The sequence below is a fragment of the Cydia fagiglandana genome, chromosome 25, assembly GCF_963556715.1.
Source record: "Cydia fagiglandana chromosome 25, ilCydFagi1.1, whole genome shotgun sequence".
Lineage (NCBI taxonomy): Eukaryota > Metazoa > Arthropoda > Insecta > Lepidoptera > Tortricidae > Cydia > Cydia fagiglandana.
The window spans coordinates 10,735,075-10,755,662 of NC_085956.1; the positions used below are offsets into that span (position 1 = coordinate 10,735,075).

General features: G+C 38.0%; 1 protein-coding gene across 1 annotated transcript in view; it reads right to left on the minus strand.

The window, feature by feature from the left end:
* Positions 1-17,639, minus strand: part of LOC134676856 (uncharacterized) — an 81,374-nt gene extending 63,735 nt beyond the window's left edge. The window contains 3 exon segments of the mRNA XM_063535237.1: positions 7,814-8,005; positions 10,822-11,006; positions 17,405-17,639. Of these exon segments, the coding sequence (XP_063391307.1) occupies positions 7,814-8,005 (192 nt within the window). The 5' untranslated portion in view covers positions 10,822-11,006; positions 17,405-17,639.
* Between the last annotated feature and the right edge of the window lie 2,949 nt (positions 17,640-20,588).

Here is a 20,588-nt window from a genome sequence, read left to right on the forward strand (position 1 = left end):
AATTAGGGACACCCACCAATTTTGGGTATTATATGTATAAATTAATGTTCTATAACATATATTTTTTTCAAAAATATTCATTTGGCTCAACAGGGTAAAAATACCGTATGTATGTATGTAATGTATGAACAGACACAACTCACACAACCGGGAGAACTCCCGGTCCCATATCGACCACCGCGCCGCTCTGTACGAATTTGAATTTCGAACGTAACAAATTGCTAAAATGGACTATATTATTATTGGCTGTATGCGGCTTGCTTGTCGTCGCGTCACGAAATTAAAAAATAAAAAGGCGGGAAACGCGGCTCACTAAAAAGTTCCGTTTTAATATGAGCTGCGTTGATATTGATCTTGCAATGGAAAAAAAGGAGATTATACACAAAATATTTTCAAAATCTCCAAGATCGTTACATTACTAAAGTCGCACCAAACAAAGTCTGCAGCGGATTTCATAGCCCACGCAGTGTAAGTGTTAAGTATACGTCATAATTTCATAGAAGTTTGACGTTTAAAATGACACTTGCACTGCGTGGGCTATCAACATCGCTGCAGACTTTTTACGGTCTAACTATACGTTCTTAGCAATATCTGCAAACGGCTTCGAGAATATGCGATTGATTATATAGAAAAAAGCCCGCTGTCCTTAGAGGAAAACGTAAGCTCTTATAGGATCACTCGTGCGTCTGTCTGTCTGTCCGTCTGTCACAGCCTATTTTCTCGGAAACTACTGGACCAATTAAGTCGAAATTTGGTACACATATGTAAATTCGTGACCCAAAGAGGACATATTTTTATATAATTTTAAAATACATAGGTTCGAAGTTATTTAAGAAAATAGCCAAAAAATGACCATTCCCCCCCTTTAATTCCGAAACTACTGGGTCTAAAATTTTGAAAAAAATACTCGAAATAGTTCTTTACCTATAGATGACAGGAAAACCTATTAGAAATGTGCAGTCAAGCGTGAGTCGGACTTATGTACGGAACCCTAGAAACGCGAGTCCTAATCGCACTTGGCCGGTTTTTTAATTTCGTGACGCGACGACAACCAAGCCGCATACAGCCAATAATAATAATTTATTATTGGCTGTATGCGGCTATTATAGACTACATTATAGTCCATTTTAGCAATTTGTTACGTTCGAAATTCAAATTCGTACAGAGAGGCGCGGCGGTCGATATGGGACGGGGAGTTCTCCCGGTTGTGTCTGTTCATACATCACATACATACATACGGTATTTTTACCCTGTTGAGCCAAATGAATATTTTTGAAAAAAATATATGTTATAGAACATTAATTTATACATAAAATACCCAAAATTGGTGGGTGTCCCTATTTCGGAAATATAAAAAAAATTTTTTTGAAAAATTAAAAGTGAAAATATTACTAGTTATAAGGATATTTGAAACTCCATTTTTTTTTTAAATAATTCATCTAGATTACTTATATAATGTGTATAAGTTACAAAAAAATCGGTTCGGTAGTTTAGATAAAAAAAAATGAAAACCAAATTTCTTTTTTTTTAATTTTCTCAAAAACCTGCAGCATTTTAGGGTTATTTTTTTGGTGAAATAGCATCTTAAATCTGGCCTAATAAATTGGCAAAACGGCAATCAATTTGGCTTCTGGGGCCGATGCCCCATACAAACACGGCTAGACCCTTTGAGTGATATCGCTCGTGTGACCTTAAATTTAGTGCATTTTATCCAATACGTCTAGGGACAGACTTCATGAAATTGACGACCACGGAATATTGTTGTAATTTGAGGGATATCGCTCGTGTCACTTTAAATTTAGTGCATGTTATCCAATACGTCTAGGGACAGACTTCATGAAATTCACGAACACGGAACATTGTTGTAATTTGAGTGATATCGCTCGTGTCACCTTAAATTTAGTGCATGTTATCCAATACGTCTTGTCACTTGGGTCTTGTCTTTGGATTTAAATGTTATGGTCTTTTACAAGGTCACTCGGCTATCCATTATCATACCTATTACGGCTATTATATATACAGGCTGGTTAAAAAATAACTACATTCCCGTTGCCAGGGAGGTTTGATTATACTGAGCAACTTTTACTATGGGAGCAACCCCGAAATCGCCAAAAAAAAATTGCCTGTTTCATACATTTTGGCTGGTCCATTTTCTATGGGATGGTAAATTTTTTTTCGCGATTTCGGAGTTAGTCCCATAATAAAAATTGCTCAGTATAATCCCAAAACCTCCCTGGCAACGGGAATGCAGTTATCTTTTTGCCACCGTGTTATATTTGTTAACGCATGAATGTCTTCGAATATCAATGTTATGTTTTTTTAGTTACAAGGTCACTCGGGTATCCATTATCATACCTATGAAGTATATCCAATCCTTAAATCCATATTGTCACAGGTAACTCACTAACAATGGTCCGTTAAGACATCTCAAGGTGTACTGATCTGCTATAAGACTATAGTCACAATGCCACTATTCTGATACTGATAATTACAATAATAATACATATAATCGATTTTGTTAACTCATGGCTTTGTTTAATGGTGCGTTAAGAATGCGTATTGCGCGACGGCGGCGGCGGCAAGCATTAGGCGGGAAGGAAAGGTCCGATCGCTGTGTCTCCCTCCAACCTATGCTTGCCGCCACCGCCGTCGCCTGTCGCGCAAAGTATCGGCCGAGCCGTAAAGCGTGACGCCTAATTGGAAAACTATAAATATGGTGGAATCCGTTTATTATGACTGATTATATTGACCGGCAGCTTACGCCCGGCGCCCACTGTCGGCAAGGGATACTTCAGCGTATTACCGAGACGTCCTCAGGCATGCCGAGGCGTCCCCAAGCATGCCGAGGCGTCCCCAAGCATGCCGAGGCGTCCACAAGCATGCTGAGGTGTCCTTGGGAAGGCCGAGGCATCCCTCAGGTGTTCTCAGGCATGTCAAGGTGTCTTAGCATCGCGGCTGCATCAATGCTGTATCTCGGCTGTATTGATGCTGTATCACGGCTGTATCGATGCTGTATCGCGGCTGCATCGATGCTGTATCGATGATGTATCGCCGCTATATCTATGCATCTCGCTCGTACTGATATATTAGTGCGAAAGAGGACCTATAGGAAGTAAATTACGTTCACGATATCCTTTATGTCAATGCCAAACTGATGGTAGCCGTACGGAACACTAAATGCCTCGAGCTATCTCGGACTTGGCCAAATTATTTTTTATCTAAACTACCGAACCGATTTTTTTGTAACTTATACACATTATGTAAGTAATCTAGATGAATTATTAAAAAAAAAATGGAGTTTCAAATATCCTTATAACTAGTAATATTTTCACTTTTAATTTTTCAAATATTTTTTTTTTATATTTCCGAATTAGGGACACCCACCAATTTTGGGTATTATATGTATAAATTAATGTTCTATAACATATATTTTTTTCAAAAATATTCATTTGGCTCAACAGGGTAAAAATACCGTATGTATGTATGTAATGTATGAACAGACACAACTCACACAACCGGGAGAACTCCCGGTCCCATATCGACCACCGCGCCGCTCTGTACGAATTTGAATTTCGAACGTAACAAATTGCTAAAATGGACTATATTATTATTGGCTGTATGCGGCTTGCTTGTCGTCGCGTCACGAAATTAAAAAATAAAAAGGCGGGAAACGCGGCTCACTAAAAAGTTCCGTTTTAATATGAGCTGCGTTGATATTGATCTTGCAATGGAAAAAAAGGAGATTATACACAAAATATTTTCAAAATCTCCAAGATCGTTACATTACTAAAGTCGCACCAAACAAAGTCTGCAGCGGATTTCATAGCCCACGCAGTGTAAGTGTTAAGTATACGTCATAATTTCATAGAAGTTTGACGTTTAAAATGACACTTGCACTGCGTGGGCTATCAACATCGCTGCAGACTTTTTACGGTCTAACTATACGTTCTTAGCAATATCTGCAAACGGCTTCGAGAATATGCGATTGATTATATAGAAAAAAGCCCGCTGTCCTTAGAGGAAAACGTAAGCTCTTATAGGATCACTCGTGCGTCTGTCTGTCTGTCCGTCTGTCACAGCCTATTTTCTCGGAAACTACTGGACCAATTAAGTCGAAATTTGGTACACATATGTAAATTCGTGACCCAAAGAGGACATATTTTTATATAATTTTAAAATACATAGGTTCGAAGTTATTTAAGAAAATAGCCAAAAAATGACCATTCCCCCCCTTTAATTCCGAAACTACTGGGTCTAAAATTTTGAAAAAAATACTCGAAATAGTTCTTTACCTATAGATGACAGGAAAACCTATTAGAAATGTGCAGTCAAGCGTGAGTCGGACTTATGTACGGAACCCTAGAAACGCGAGTCCTAATCGCACTTGGCCGGTTTTTTAATTTCGTGACGCGACGACAACCAAGCCGCATACAGCCAATAATAATAATTTATTATTGGCTGTATGCGGCTATTATAGACTACATTATAGTCCATTTTAGCAATTTGTTACGTTCGAAATTCAAATTCGTACAGAGAGGCGCGGCGGTCGATATGGGACGGGGAGTTCTCCCGGTTGTGTCTGTTCATACATCACATACATACATACGGTATTTTTACCCTGTTGAGCCAAATGAATATTTTTGAAAAAAATATATGTTATAGAACATTAATTTATACATAAAATACCCAAAATTGGTGGGTGTCCCTATTTCGGAAATATAAAAAAATTTTTTTGAAAAATTAAAAGTGAAAATATTACTAGTTATAAGGATATTTGAAACTCCATTTTTTTTTAAATAATTCATCAAGATTACTTATATAATGTGTATAAGTTACAAAAAAATCGGTTCGGTAGTTTAGATAAAAAAAAATGAAAACCAAATTTCTTTTTTTTTAATTTTCTCAAAAACCTGCAGCATTTTAGGGTTATTTTTTTGGTGAAATAGCATCTTAAATCTGGCCTAATAAATTGGCAAAACGGCAATCAATTTGGCTTCTGGGGCCGATGCCCCATACAAACACGGCTAGACCCTTTGAGTGATATCGCTCGTGTCACCTTAAATTTAGTGCATTTTATCCAATACGTCTAGGGACAGACTTCATGAAATTGACGACCACGGAATATTGTTGTAATTTGAGGGATATCGCTCGTGTCACTTTAAATTTAGTGCATGTTATCCAATACGTCTAGGGACAGACTTCATGAAATTCACGAACACGGAACATTGTTGTAATTTGAGTGATATCGCTCGTGTCACCTTAAATTTAGTGCATGTTATCCAATACGTCTTGTCACTTGGGTCTTGTCTTTGGATTTAAATGTTATGGTCTTTTACAAGGTCACTCGGCTATCCATTATCATACCTATTACGGCTATTATATATACAGGCTGGTTAAAAAATAACTACATTCCCGTTGCCAGGGAGGTTTGATTATACTGAGCAACTTTTACTATGGGAGCAACCCCGAAATCGCCAAAAAAAAATTGCCTGTTTCATACATTTTGGCTGGTCCATTTTCTATGGGATGGTAAATTTTTTTTCGCGATTTCGGAGTTAGTCCCATAATAAAAATTGCTCAGTATAATCCCAAAACCTCCCTGGCAACGGGAATGCAGTTATCTTTTTGCCACCGTGTTATATTTGTTAACGCATGAATGTCTTCGAATATCAATGTTATGTTTTTTTAGTTACAAGGTCACTCGGGTATCCATTATCATACCTATGAAGTATATCCAATCCTTAAATCCATATTGTCACAGGTAACTCACTAACAATGGTCCGTTAAGACATCTCAAGGTGTACTGATCTGCTATAAGACTATAGTCACAATGCCACTATTCTGATACTGATAATTACAATAATAATACATATAATCGATTTTGTTAACTCATGGCTTTGTTTAATGGTGCGTTAAGAATGCGTATTGCGCGACGGCGGCGGCGGCGGCAAGCATTAGGCGGGAAGGAAAGGTCCGATCGCTGTGTCTCCCTCCAACCTATGCTTGCCGCCACCGCCGTCGCCTGTCGCGCAAAGTATCGGCCGAGCCGTAAAGCGTGACGCCTAATTGGAAAACTATAAATATGGTGGAATCCGTTTATTATGACTGATTATATTGACCGGCAGCTTACGCCCGGCGCCCACTGTCGGCAAGGGATACTTCAGCGTATTACCGAGACGTCCTCAGGCATGCCGAGGCGTCCCCAAGCATGCCGAGGCGTCCCCAAGCATGCCGAGGCGTCCACAAGCATGCTGAGGTGTCCTTGGGAAGGCCGAGGCATCCCTCAGGTGTTCTCAGGCATGTCAAGGTGTCTTAGCATCGCGGCTGCATCAATGCTGTATCTCGGCTGTATTGATGCTGTATCACGGCTGTATCGATGCTGTATCGCGGCTGCATCGATGCTGTATCGATGATGTATCGCCGCTATATCGATGCTGTATCGCGTGTGCGAGGGACCAGCTACAACATGGCAACTGTATCGCGGACTTATAGCGATTACATCGCTACAATAATTCGTCGACTGCATCAGAATAGGCGCGCGCAATGGTCCATGACAAGCAATCAGAGTGTGTATGATGCATATGACGTTTACAGCGAAGAGATCATTTTCTCAGTAGATTCCAGCGGATATGATATTAGTTAGATTAGAATGATATCATTGACGTTTGTATTTATTTACGTGACATCAAGGTTAAGCTAATAATTAAAATGTTATGAGAAAATCTAACACAAACCGACTTTGTCCCACATTAGGAACAGTAATTCTTTGTGATGTGAGTACTAAACAACGATTTAATAAATATAAATACTTAAATACATAGAAAACCTCTATAACTCAAGAAAAAATATATTGAGTAAACTGTAGCAAAATCACATGATTGGTCTACCCGTCTTTTTCTAACTGTATTAATTAAAGAGGGCCGGGTAGTAGGTGTAGAGATACTGTCGGGCCAATCATGTGCTAGCCCGGCTGCAAAATCCAGTAGTTAAAATATATTGAGTAAATAACTGCACAAGTCCAGTAGTTAGACATCTATGTCCTGTTCATGTTCACTCTCTGGCTCCCCCACTCTTTTACCCCTAGCTAATACTTGACTGTATTAAACTAGTGTATCTTAAAGTTGCCCCCTTTGAACCAGTGCACGAGACCAGTAGTTGAACAGCTGTTTTGTTCAATCTCCGGCATACTACTTGACAGACCTTAAAGTTTCCGCAATGAGCCAAACCACGAGTCCAGTTGTTGAACAGCAATGTTCAGTAACTAAGCAGCAACTATAACTTCAGTTACTGAACACAGCAATTGCCCTTATCCATGAATAAGAGCGTCTAGTTGGGCAGCTATAACAATCCTGTTCAATCTCCAGTTCCCACCAGACCAGAACCCTAGTTGATTGCTAGTAAACAATATATCTTAAAGTTTCCCCCATAGAGCCAGAACGACTCTAGTAGCCTGAGAGTTGTGTCCAGTGAACACATTGCCCGGTAGTTGAACAGTATCTAGTAGTTACAGCAATGCCTAGTAGTTAAACAGCAATGTCCAGTAGTTGAGCAGCCCTGTAATTGAACAGCTGTGTAACTCTGACAGTACCTTAAAGTTGCCTCCATTGAGCCAATACACCAGCGCGTCCAGTAGTTGAGCAGCGATATCGTGTTCAATCTCTGGTTCCCGTCGAATCAGGGCCGGTAGTTGTTAGATAGAATACAGTCCGGACGGCTCCAGAAGCTTGACGGTTGTGTCAAGTATTTTAACACACTTCCCAGTAGTTGAACAGTTATGTCTAGTAGTTGAACAGCTGTGTAACGCTGACAGTACCTTAAAGTTGCCCCCATTTAGCCAATGCACGAGCGCGTCCAGTAGTTGAGCAGCGATGTCGTGTTCAATCTCTGGTTCCCTTCGAACCAGCGCCGGCAGTTGTTCGCCCAGCTGCTGACGCAGACGGAGGTCAGGCTTCACCATGAGGGGCAGTGCCGCCTCTAGCGATGTTGGTTGAGGGAAGTGGGCCATCTGTGGACAAGTAATTAGGTTTAGGCATAGAGTAAACAGCCTCTGCTCAGAGAGACCCCCTAGGATCTCCCGAGCGTCGTCGGCGTCTAGTTAACTCTATGGCTCTATCTTTAGGTAACCCTAACACAGTACTAATAGTATAACGAGTTGGCACTGATTGACTAGCACTTTAGCGGATTAACAAGGTATTTTTGTTTTCATTAACATGGACACAGAATAAATAATAGTACTACCGTACAAAAAGGAAACACCCTACAAAGCCGAAGTTTGACAACGGTTCAGAGTCGAATCATGCTGTTCCTTTCTAATATATGGCACCATCCCTTTCGGCTATTTAGGGTTGTTACGCACGCAACGCACGCGGTTGGCCACGCAAAGGGACGTTAACTTGTGCCAACCGTAATGATTGCTTGGAGCAATGCTGAGCCGAACAGAGCCGAATTTGCTTGAAGCGAGGAGTTTCGCACCCCTGACATGGCTGACAACGCCTGATCTTATGATCATAGCTCGGCGGGGGCGAGCTGTTTTCAGAGTTTGCATAACATGGACATGCCTTGTCATTCGATGGTATATGTGGTGTAATTTAATAACTAACAATAAATATTTCATTTAGGCTGCCTTTCCGCTACGATCTTTACGTCCGTCGCCATTAAAACAAATTAATTTTATAGCAAGTTCTTTAGCAAACATCTTCAAATAATAAGTATGTATATAGGGATTGCAATCCGGTCCGGCGGATCCGGTAATCCGGCCGGATCCGGCACATTTTTCAAGATACCGGATCCGGCAAAATTCACCGGATCCGGTCTCGGATCCGGTAAAGTGAATTAAAGCGCTAAAAAATAAAATAACAGCTTAAAACACTGCTAAAATTTAAAAGTTCTCGCCAATATTCGAATTTTCTCGCTCGCAAACAGCAACACAACAACTTGTTTGTTAGTTGACGCCAGTCTTCTAGCCGACGAAATACTTATGTGTCGTCGTAGCGTTGAGATTTCAGTGCACCGTAAGTACTGAATTGGTTTATATTCAATTTATTATGTTGTTTCATTGTAATTTAATGTACACGTTCTTTCGTTTTATTTTGTACAAACCATTATAGCCCAGTTATAATAAGTGTTACCTGCATTTAAAATATAATGAATAAATATTTATAAAACTTCATTCTCTAGATGAATATATGTTGACTTTTGACGACCGGTCTGACCTAGTGGGCAGTGACCCTGCCTGTGAAGCCGCAATCCTGGGTTCGAATCCCGGTAAGGACAATTATTTGTGTGATGAGCACCGATATATTTGTTCCTGAGTCATGGTTGCTTTCTATGTAGTTTAGGGTAAAAGATCCAATCCACAAAAATCTGTTAGTAAAATTTGAACTTTATGTCAAACGGAAAACTCATTCATTTAAATGACAAATTTTAGAGGATGGATCTTTTACCCTAAACTACGTCCTATTTAAGTATTTGTATATTATATATCGTTGTCTGAGTAGTCTGAGTACCAACAACACCAGCTTTCTTGAGTTTACCGTGGGGCTTAGTCAATTTGTGTAAAAAATGTCCTATAATATTTTGTTATTATTATGCTACTAAATAAAGCGGGAAAATGTTTTGTGTGAATAAATGTTTTAATGTATACTTGTATAGGTATACACATTTATTCATTCATTCATTTATTCCTTTATAAAGCATAGTTTTACATGTCAATTACAGTATTTCATATTTACAACTATTTACATCGTTTTTACATAGTTTAGTACTTTGATTGATTTTGTTTGCTAAAACTAAAATGATTGAATTGAGAGCACCTTTTTGTGGGAATTGTGGGTTGGGCTATAGATATTTAAAAGAGAAAAAGAAGATTTAATTTGTGGTTAAGTAATAAAAACGTTGATTTTTGAAACTTGAAACAGCCGTCATCGAATTTAAACTGTTGTGAGACTTACTAACATTGAATAATTTACGGTTTAGACTCACTTGTTTTTAGTCACTCGCGCGACATGTTTCGGAGAGCCTAGGTCTCCTGTTAAAACACCCGTTTTATTAATCCATTAAAAAATATCCTTAACTTCGCATATAACGCTAAAAACGGGATAAAATACGTGATTTCATGAATTTTTTATCCGCAATACCAATCCGGCCGGATCCGCCGGATTGAGGCCAAAATCCGGTCGGATCCGGCCGGATTCAAAACCAGACCGGATTGCAATCCCTATATGTATATCTATCCATATGCTACTATTAAAGTTTATCAAGTGATATGAAATGATATCAAACCTCTTTATATAGGCAATAAATCTTTTATTTTAATATTTCTTTCTATAGTTCGTTTTTTTTAGCATTAGAAAGAACTTGGAAGAAGGTAAGCGATTTTGGCATGTCTTTTAATTGAAAAACGCTTATTAAAAATCAGTAACTATCATTTATGAAAGCAGAAGAATATAAATGATTGTATTAGATTCATAATTGTTACATATTTGCCGTAACTTATTTTTAAAATTAGTTTTTCAATTAAAAGACACATCAAGATTGTTTACCTAATTTCTAATGCTAAAAAAAACAAGGTATAAGGTGTATCTATAATAATATCTACACTTGACATAAGTGACGTCAAAATGGTTCACCCCTGCCGAGCTCTGCTTATGATTATTTACAACACCTACTGACATATATAAAATTTACTAATTTCCACTACTTTGTCTGTCTGGAAGAGATAGGTTTTTAGCGATAAGGCCGCCTGTTGTTTACCTCTGCTTGTGTTTTTTTATAAGTGTTAAGTGTATTTAATTTTTATTGTATTTAACATAATATAAATACCTTGTATTCCTAATCAATCCTCGGCGACCTCTCTCGTAACACAAACTGTCCAAGCCTCTTCAGCTCTCATCTCACTCGCACTACACTTTGCTGCTCGCACTGCACTTCGCTAGCACTAATAGTTTAACACTAACTGAGCACTTCACACGGGTAGTGCTAAGGCACTTCTCACATGGTTTTGTTACCTGTGAACAAAGAGATATAGTGTTAGAAATAAGTTTGGAAATAATTATTAGAGATGTAACGGATAGTTGTTTGGCCGGATACCGGATATTCGGCCTGACCATCGGCCGAATATCCGGTATCCGGCCGCCGAATATTCGCTCAGTGGAACTAACCTACATTTCGGTTTTTCAGGTGCGCATTCTGCAGGTTTAACCTGTTTTCTAGTCAGTGGAATGATTAAATTGTTTTAAAATAATAAACAAGTGTGACTATGACCGTGTCTGTTTCTTAAATCCAATTTGTTTACTCCGAAATCAAGCAATGTTACTATCCGGTATCCGGTGCATCTTTAATAATTATGATTAAGTTTTTATCACCAACTGTACTTTTAAAACAGTTGGTGATAAAAACTGCTAGGCTTAGCTATGTAACTAAGCAAGTAAATACACTTACACCTACAGTACATAACTTATGGTCCTACTTTCCCGCACTAGTGCGGGAAACAGCACTTTCCGTGCATATATCAAAAATTTTAAGGGCCATATTAAGTACATATTGCAAAACGTTGATACACCTGTGAAATGGTAATTCGCAACTCATGTCGATTTAAATAAAACACTCCCTTCGGACGTGTTTTAATTTATCGCCACTCGTTTAGAATGTCCTCTTTTCTGCACTTATATCGTAAATGACTATTATTGCACCACAAAAGAAAAAATCAATAACAGATTTAATGTGTAAATTGCTTCTAAATATGATTGGACTCATCAATTACTTTTTTGTGAGAAAACTAACTATACTTCGTTTTTTTTAGCATTAGAAATTAGGTAAACAATCTTGATGTGTCTTTTAATTGAAAAACGCATTTTAAAAATAAGTGACGGCAAATATGTAACAATTAATGAATCTAATACGATCATTTATATTCTTCTGCTTTCATAAGTAATAGTTTTTGATTTTTAAAAAGGGTTTTTCAATTAAAAGATGCCAAGATCGCTTACCTTCTTGCAAGTTCTTTCTAATGCTAAATAAAAAAAACGAACTATAATATCAATTCGAAAACAATGATATCCGTGATCCTGGGCTCGCACAGCTGTCTCTCTCACGCTCAGTGAGAGTGAGAGAGGAATTTGAACTCACGGCGCCTTAAGTAATCTATTTAATTTGTGAGAAAACTAACTAATATCAATACAAAAACAATGATATCCATGATCCCCGGCACGCACAGCTGTCTCTCTCACGCTCAGCGAGAGTGAGAGAGAAATCTGAACTCACGGCGCCTTAAGTAATCTATTTAAGTCGTTGACAACTTAATTAACCCTGGCTGAACCACTTTTAAGAAACCATTCTTAAAACATCAAAGGAATGTATAAATAGCCTCAAGTTATTGCCCCTCCGAATTATGACATACTTATCAGATAAGATTAATACCTTCCTGATACAAACTATAAATAACATAAACATGAAGTAAGACCGACTCGGATACATTTTGAAATTTAATTACTCATTTTATTGCTATAAGATTAGAGATTGATAAAAATCTAAAATATTAAATTCAATAGAATGTCATCATCTCTTGATGTGTGATTTGGTCTTGAATGATGTCACATTAGCTGCTGTCTGTTTTTCAGGGTTCCGTACCTCAAAAGGAAAAGAAACGAAACCCTTATCAGGGGTGCGAAACTCCTGAGATCGGTCAAACTCGGCTCCGCTCGGCTCAGCATTGCTCCGAGCAATTATTAGGGTTGGCACCACTTGACTACCTTCTGCGTGCACGACCACAGATAAGATAATCACTTGAATTTTGACAACCCTAAATAGCCGAAAGGGATAGTGTCATATATTAGAAAGGGATAGCATGATTCGACCCTGAACCGCTGTCAAACTTCGGTTTTGTAGGAAGTTTCCTTTCTGTACGGTAGTACTTTTATTTATTCTGTGCCCTTATAGGATCACTCATGCGTGTCTGTCTCTCACAGCTTATTTTCTCAGAAACTACTGGACCAATTAAGTTGAAATTTGGTACACATATGAAAATTTGTGACCCAAAGACCTACATATCAAATGAAAGCTAGCTCATTTATGTTAAAATCTTAAGTATGTTTTATTTATGAATTTAGGAATTTAGGAGGAGGGGATGCGATTCCCGGCCAGGCTCCTACCTAGTCCAACCGATATATCGCTTGCCATCCAGCGCGGTAATGCCGCTAGTATCTTTGGCAGATTTGGGCTGGGTGGGGGTCGGGATGGGGCTGATAGACTTTAGTAATGTGTTTAGATTTTAAGTTAGGTCATTTATTTTGTAGATTATTAAGTAGATTTTAAGATTGACTTGTGTACCAGTAATGTTAATTGATGTTTTGTAGTGAAAATAAAATATTTAAAGTAAATTTAGGATAAACAGTTTAGAAGTTATTCAAGAAAATAAGCAAAAAATGAGTATTCATTCAATCATATCTAGTGGAAAAACCGGGCAAGTGCGAGTCTGACTCGCGCACGAAGGGTTCCGTACCATAATGCAAAAAAGAAAACAAATAAAAAGCAAAAAAAAAAAACGGTCACCCATCCAAGTACTGACCACTCCCGACGTTGCTTAACTTTGATCAAAAATCACGTTTGTTGTATGGGAGCCCCATTTGAATCTTTATTTTATTCTGTTTTTAGTATTTGTTGTTATAGCGGCAACAGAAATACATCATCTGTGAAAATTTCAACTGTCTAGCTATCACGGTTCGTGAGATACAGCCTGGTGACAGACGGACGGACGGACGAACGGACAGCGAAGTCTTAGTAATAGGGTCCCGTTTTACCCTTTGGTTACGGAACCCTAAAAACAGCCTTTTTCAGTTGTAACCTATAGAATGAATGGTCAAATAAAGAAATCTGTCAACATTTGAATGTGTATGAGTTAATTAGTTTATTTCCCATAGCTTTCATATAAACAATGAATCTTCCGTGAGAAAATACATGTGATATTATTTAAATTGAATACCATTACAAATACAATAAACAAATACCTACAAATATCTTTATTTCGCTTTAAATGTGGTACAATAAGATGTTATAAAAATATATCGTAGTCACACACATTCCACCAGAAGCTGGCATTGATGAAATATTTCATCGGGTGACAATCAAAAGTCACTAACTAACACCATTGAAATTATTGGACAATAAACCGTGTTACCAGTGTAATAAAGTGCACTGTTACTTTATTTTTAGGGTTCCGTACCTCAAAAGGAAAAAACGGAACCCTTATAGGATCACTCGTGCGTCTCTGTCCGTCCGTCTGTCACAGCCAATTTGCTCGGAAACTACTGGACCAATTAAGTTGAAATTTGGTACACATATGTAAGTTTGGAACCCAAAGACGGATATGTAACGTCAACAAATGAATTTTAAACATAAGGGCTACTTTTGGGGGGTAAACGATAAAATTAAAGAATAAAGTTTTGCAAACTATATCGTGTTACATGTCAAACGAAAGAGCTCATTGTGAGAATCTCAAATATATTTTTTTTATAAATTTACGATAAAAAGTTTAGAAGTTATTCAAGAAAATAGACAAAAAATGACCATTCCCCCCTCTATCTCCGAAACTACAGGGTCTAAAATTCTGAAAAAAATACACTGAATAGTCCTTTACCTAAAGATGACAGGAAAACCTATTAGAAATCTAGAGTCAAGCGTGAGTCGGATTTAAGAACAAAAATGCGGTTTAGGTTATTTTAGGGACACAGCCGCAATGGTTTAAGTGAAACGTGATGTAGACAGCTATTGCGAAGGCCCTAGGCCGATATCCGCATAGGGCCGAAGGCCCGAAGCGTCCCGAGGAGGCGTGACTTTAGCTTCAAGCGTGAGTCGGTCTGAAGGCAAAAAATGCGACCAGGCTGTATCTGGCACACAGCCGCAATAGTACTTGTAGTACTGATTGATTAGGTTACTATTGTTACGTGTTTTAAAAAGCACTATACAGGGTGGCCAAAAAATAAGTGTATTCCAGTTGTTGCCAACGTGCAACCCCGAAAACGCGAAGAAAAATTTGGCAGTTTCATAAATTTTGGCTGGTCCGTTTTCTATGGATGGATACATTTTTTTTTGCGATTTCGGCATTGGTCCCATAGTAAAAGTTGTAAAGCTCAGTATAATCCCAAAACCTCCCTGGCTGAGGGAATGCACTTATGTTTTGGCCACCCTGTAGGTATTATCTCTCTTCGGCTTTCGGCCCTTTATAAGGCACAAGGGAGTCAGGAATTATGCAAAATTGAACCCTATCCCTTTGAAATAAAGTTCAAAATTAGGTGGGAAATATATTCCCTCTAACGTATAAAGGCTTAAAACACTTGCGAAAGTTGTAGGAAGCGCCACCCGTCGGACGCGAGCTATCAGCCCTACGCGGAGCTCGGTCTTCAGTCTTCGCATTTGGACACTTGTACTATTGTTCGGCATTTAATCTTCCTATCTACGCTACTTTGCATAGTTGCAGAGATATAAGCCACCACGCCAGAAAACTTTATGTTACATTTGGTTTTTGATTGACCCATTCGGGTTTTTCAAGACGTTTTACTCACGTCACGTTCCACGTACAAAAAAAATATTGAAAATTGTGTGATGTACGGAACCCTTGCAACGCGAGTCCGACTCGCACTTGACCAGTTTTTTTGATAGTACTTAGTGAGTTTTACTTGTCACCCGACAATTTAATATATTTATCTTTAGGGTCACTTACACCTGCCCATTAAACCACTGCGCACAGTTGTGGCTGTGTCAGTCTGCCAATATGTCAAAGTCTTCTTCTTCCTGGCGTTATCCCGGCATTTTTGCCACGACTCATGGGAGCCCGGGGTCCGCTTGACAACTAAACCCATGATTTGACGTAGGCACTAGTTTTTACGAAAGCGACTGCCATCCGACCTTCCAACCCAGAGGGTAAACTAGGCCTTATTGGAATTAGTCCGGTTTCCTCACGATGTTTTCCATCACCGAAAAGCGACTGGTAAATATCAAATGATATTTCGTACATAAGTTCCGAAAAACTCATTGGTACGAGCCGGGGTTCGAACCCGCGACCTCCAGATTGCAAGTCGCACGCTCTCACCGCTACGCCACCAGCGCTTACTATGTCAAAGATTAGAGCATTTAGGGCAGGAACTGCTTCTATACTTACTCTTCTATTCTAGACTACGGTCATGTGTCTTAGTGTGTTTTAGCTGCCTCTTTGCAGGTCGGTTTGTACAATAGTTGGGTATTAGTTTGGAAACCCCTGATCCAGAGGGATCAAATCGATATTGATGGCTTGCTATGTATTTTTCTGATTTCACTGAAACTATTTCCTACTGTGTTTCACGCTTCTTCCTATTTGAATACTTATCAACTTTTTTTTGTATGACTTTCCCATCACGGAACAACGGTGTTCTGGACATTGGAGCCTAAGTCAACACAATAGAGGCCCTTTTGACACTTTGAAATGTACCCCAGGGGTACACCAAGTGAATGCACGCAGAGGAAGCACCCGCCAGGGTGCAAGGACTGTTGATGGAATCTAAAATGAACTAGGCTGTTGGGTGAATATGATGGCCCAATTTCTGGGTTATGGGATTTAAAACCGGATGTCTGCGTAGTAAAACAGTATGTGATTCTATTTCTGGCAGACAATGATTTCTCCCCACAAGATGGGCCCCCACAAAAAGCGACATTATTATTATTAACTTATTAATTATTACTTAATGTATATTATGAAACATTAAGGTTTCACTGGCTGGATTATGAATTCTTGGATTAACCATAGACCACAGAATATCTACATCAGTAACTTATTTAATGAGATTATCCGAAGCCATACGTTACTAACACTAGGTACGGTTTTCCTTATTAACTATGAGAATGATTGTTTCATTTCAATATCATACCAATAAGTACTGCATATTGTTTACATATACGTCTGAATGTACGTAGGCACGATATCCGTAGTGATGTCATCGTACCAACGACCAATTGAAGCTTGTTGGAGAAATATTAACTCGTTTGATACTGCCGACCGTCGACAATCAGCCTTGCACGAAACTACAACACCCATACGAATTAAATGCAAATTTATGCACTATTCCCATGACCTAAATCAAAATAACATGTAGTTTAGCTTTTTAAATGAGTAGAGCGTTATTTTTTAAGGTCACTGTTACTTAAAAACCTTGAATTCATCAACTAAATATGTGGAGATGTCTCGACAAAAGATGTCAAATCAAATGGCAGTAATTCGCAAACCGCAACTGCGACCGTTATAAAGCGATTTAACCTATGTAAATACGTAAATAACTCCCCATCCCTAACACCGATATAATGGGAAACTGAGTCACGAGCAAAACAAAGAATTTGTCAAGTTATCCACCGCAAAAATACCATTTGGGGGAGACATTACCTTTTAGAGAAACTGACCTTTGCGAAGTAACACTTCCTTGCACAAATCAATTTGAAACACAAACACTTGAGACACACGAGAATTTATGCACTGTAATCGAAATTTTGGTTCGTAATAGAGTATTTTATAACAATTTTCTCCGCGAAAAGGTCCATCGTTTCAAAATCACTTGTAAAATTCGTGATGTCGCGCATGCCCGACAAAAATTTACATCACGTGACCTGTCATGGCGTCATGAAAGATGAAAGTATGTTTTTTTTTTCTTCGGTGGGTGACATTGGAATAATCTCATACAGCCAGCGTGTTTAAGTAGGGGCTTTACACGCAAGGGTTAAGAATTTACATTTAGTGCTAAAATTTAGATTTGATTTTATAAAATTTTATTTATTACTAAACCATGCAATATATTATGAAACTACACAACGGGACTTAATCGCGTATTTAAGTTTTAACGCCGTCCTCGAAACGTCGGAGGTAAATCTAAAACTTAAATACGCGATTAAGTCCCGTTGTGTAGTTTCATAATGTTAAATAATCGTGAAAGTTTAAATCAGTGTCATGCAATTATATACAGGGCGTCCCACGGCGATGCCACATGGAGGGAAAGTACCTTAAATATCATAGATAGCATATTTTGCTGAAAGAAGACTTCATTTTATTTTTAAAACTTAGTTAAATTGCATTCATACTTTTTTAATTTTTTGTTGAAAAAAAATGTATGGAAAAAAATTATTGCGTCATTGGAGGAAAAGTACCTTAATTATTGTAAATGAACATCTTACTGAAAGAAGACATTATTTCGATTTAAAAAAACAAGTTGAATTGCATTTTAAATAATTTCATGGTTAAACCGGGAATCGAACCCGCTACACGAGAAAAAAAAATACCTTGTAGCTTTGTCATACCGATCGAAAGGCTTCAATGTGAGAATTATTTTTTTGGTACAAGGTATTTTTTTTTCTCGTGTAGCGGGTTCGATTCCCGGTTTAACCATGAAATTATTTAAAATGCAATTTAACTTGTTTTTTTAAATCGAAATAATGTCTTCTTTCAGTAAGATGTTCATTTACAATAATTAAGGTACTTTTCCTCCAATGACGCGATAATTTTTTTCCATACATTTTTTTTCAAAAAAAATTAAAAAAGTATGAATGCAACTTTACTAAGTTTTAAAAATAAAATGAAGTCTTCTTTCAGCAAAATATGCTATCTATAATATTTAAGGTACTTTTCCTCCATGTGGCATCGCCGTGGGACGCCCTGTATATCACACATACATTTTTTTTAATTTTCCGCTTTTTTCTACGGAAGGAAATGATTTGACAGACTGTACTTGCCCCTACTTACCCTTTTCATTTGGATGTTACCCGTGTCAAGCCTCCTCCACACTCGTGCGCGAATCGCGGCGCGAAGCCGCGAACGCGAGTATGGCGTCGATTTTCGCAGACAGCGAAATCGACTCCACACTCACGTTCGCGGCTTCGCCCGCGATTCACGCGCATAGTCTGGAGGGGGCTTTACTCTAGTTAGTTGCATACACGGAAGAAAGAATGAGCGCGCCGCGCTCTGACGGGAAACGGCATGTGCCTGGATTAGTATGAGAACCTATGTCGCCAAAACGCTGTCACAAAAATTGGCCATATTTTCTTATTTCGAAAGGAATTATGAGCCCTTGCCCATCACAGTAATTTGAACTTTACAGTCAAGAAAATTATGTCAAAATTGCACTACGATTTTTATTTTTTGGAAAAATACACAAATCATTGACAAATTGTCATTTATGCTCTATCCCTTTTACACTTGCATGGTTTTTCCAAGAGTGAATGCGATAGGATAAAATATTCGACTATGAGGTTGACACATGCGATAGGGATGTGCATGATTCGGTGTGATATCGATAAACGCTTATTAATTATCAATGTACACGTAAACTATTCAGTTTTTTTATACATATGTATTACTTTATTTTCGACGATTAGGTACTTACCTACTTACTTTTTAATAAAAAAAATCTCGTATTGAAAGTAATCACGCCACCAACCACGCACATAACTGTAAGCGAGTAGGTATATAATAAAAACTGTTACTCTTTAGCACACCCCAGAACAATATTGCTTTGTAATGACGCGAAATAATAACCTGCTAGCGACAATTAATGCTAACCCGTTGTGTACTTATAGTTTTTTTTAATTAAATCAAATTTCTTATCCTCCCACCGCGATGCGTGTGTGCGTGCGTGAAAAATACGCGAGATGCGTATTTTTTACCTGCAATTAATATCCTCACTAGATGCGTGCGTAAAAAATACGCAAGTAAGTGTAAGTGTAGTTAATAAGTGTTAACAATACTTATTAACTAGCACGTTATTATTTTAAGGCAAAACAAAGCAATAATGTTGTGTCATACATCAATATGAATCTCCGATATAAGCTCGTATGCAAAATTATTAAAAAATGCTAATTATAAACAATGGAAATATTAACAATATTTTTTGCACTTAGACGGTTATCAACTTATCGCAATAATGCGGATAGAAATGCCGCTCTGATGTACGAGCGAGATAGCACTATGCACGTTTTTACCGGAGCATGGTGCGTACTCGCATCCAATGTGAAGAACGCTTCAAGATTTGTGCAAGCTTGTGGAGCGGCCTTTAGACTGGCCAGCAAATACCCGGCAGTAAAATTATGTGACAGCTTAAAACTGACACCTTACCTACTCGTATTTAATAGAGAAAATTGACAAATATGTATGGATACTAGACTAGATACTATACTATAAGAAAAACTTAAAATCAAATAATCCATTGAATTGGAATAAATAAGTACGACTTTTTTGATATGATCGTCCAGAGGCAAAACAAAAATAAATTATTAAGAACATGTATGAACATAAACAAACCGAACTGTGTATATTTATACGAACATCGACATCGATAACTTTTTTGATATGGTCCTCGCACTGTGGGCGAATAGCGCACACGTACATGACTTTTACGCTAAGTAGATATCAACCTTATCTCATTTACATAAATCTGATTTTTGTACTAAACAATCATAAAATCCTTGCGGAAACCGAAAATGTAATAAATTATTGAAATATTACATAAAATAATACTTACCGATGATATGAAATGCCTCTAATATTTTTGTCCCGCTAGTGTTTTTACACTCCAAAATGAAGC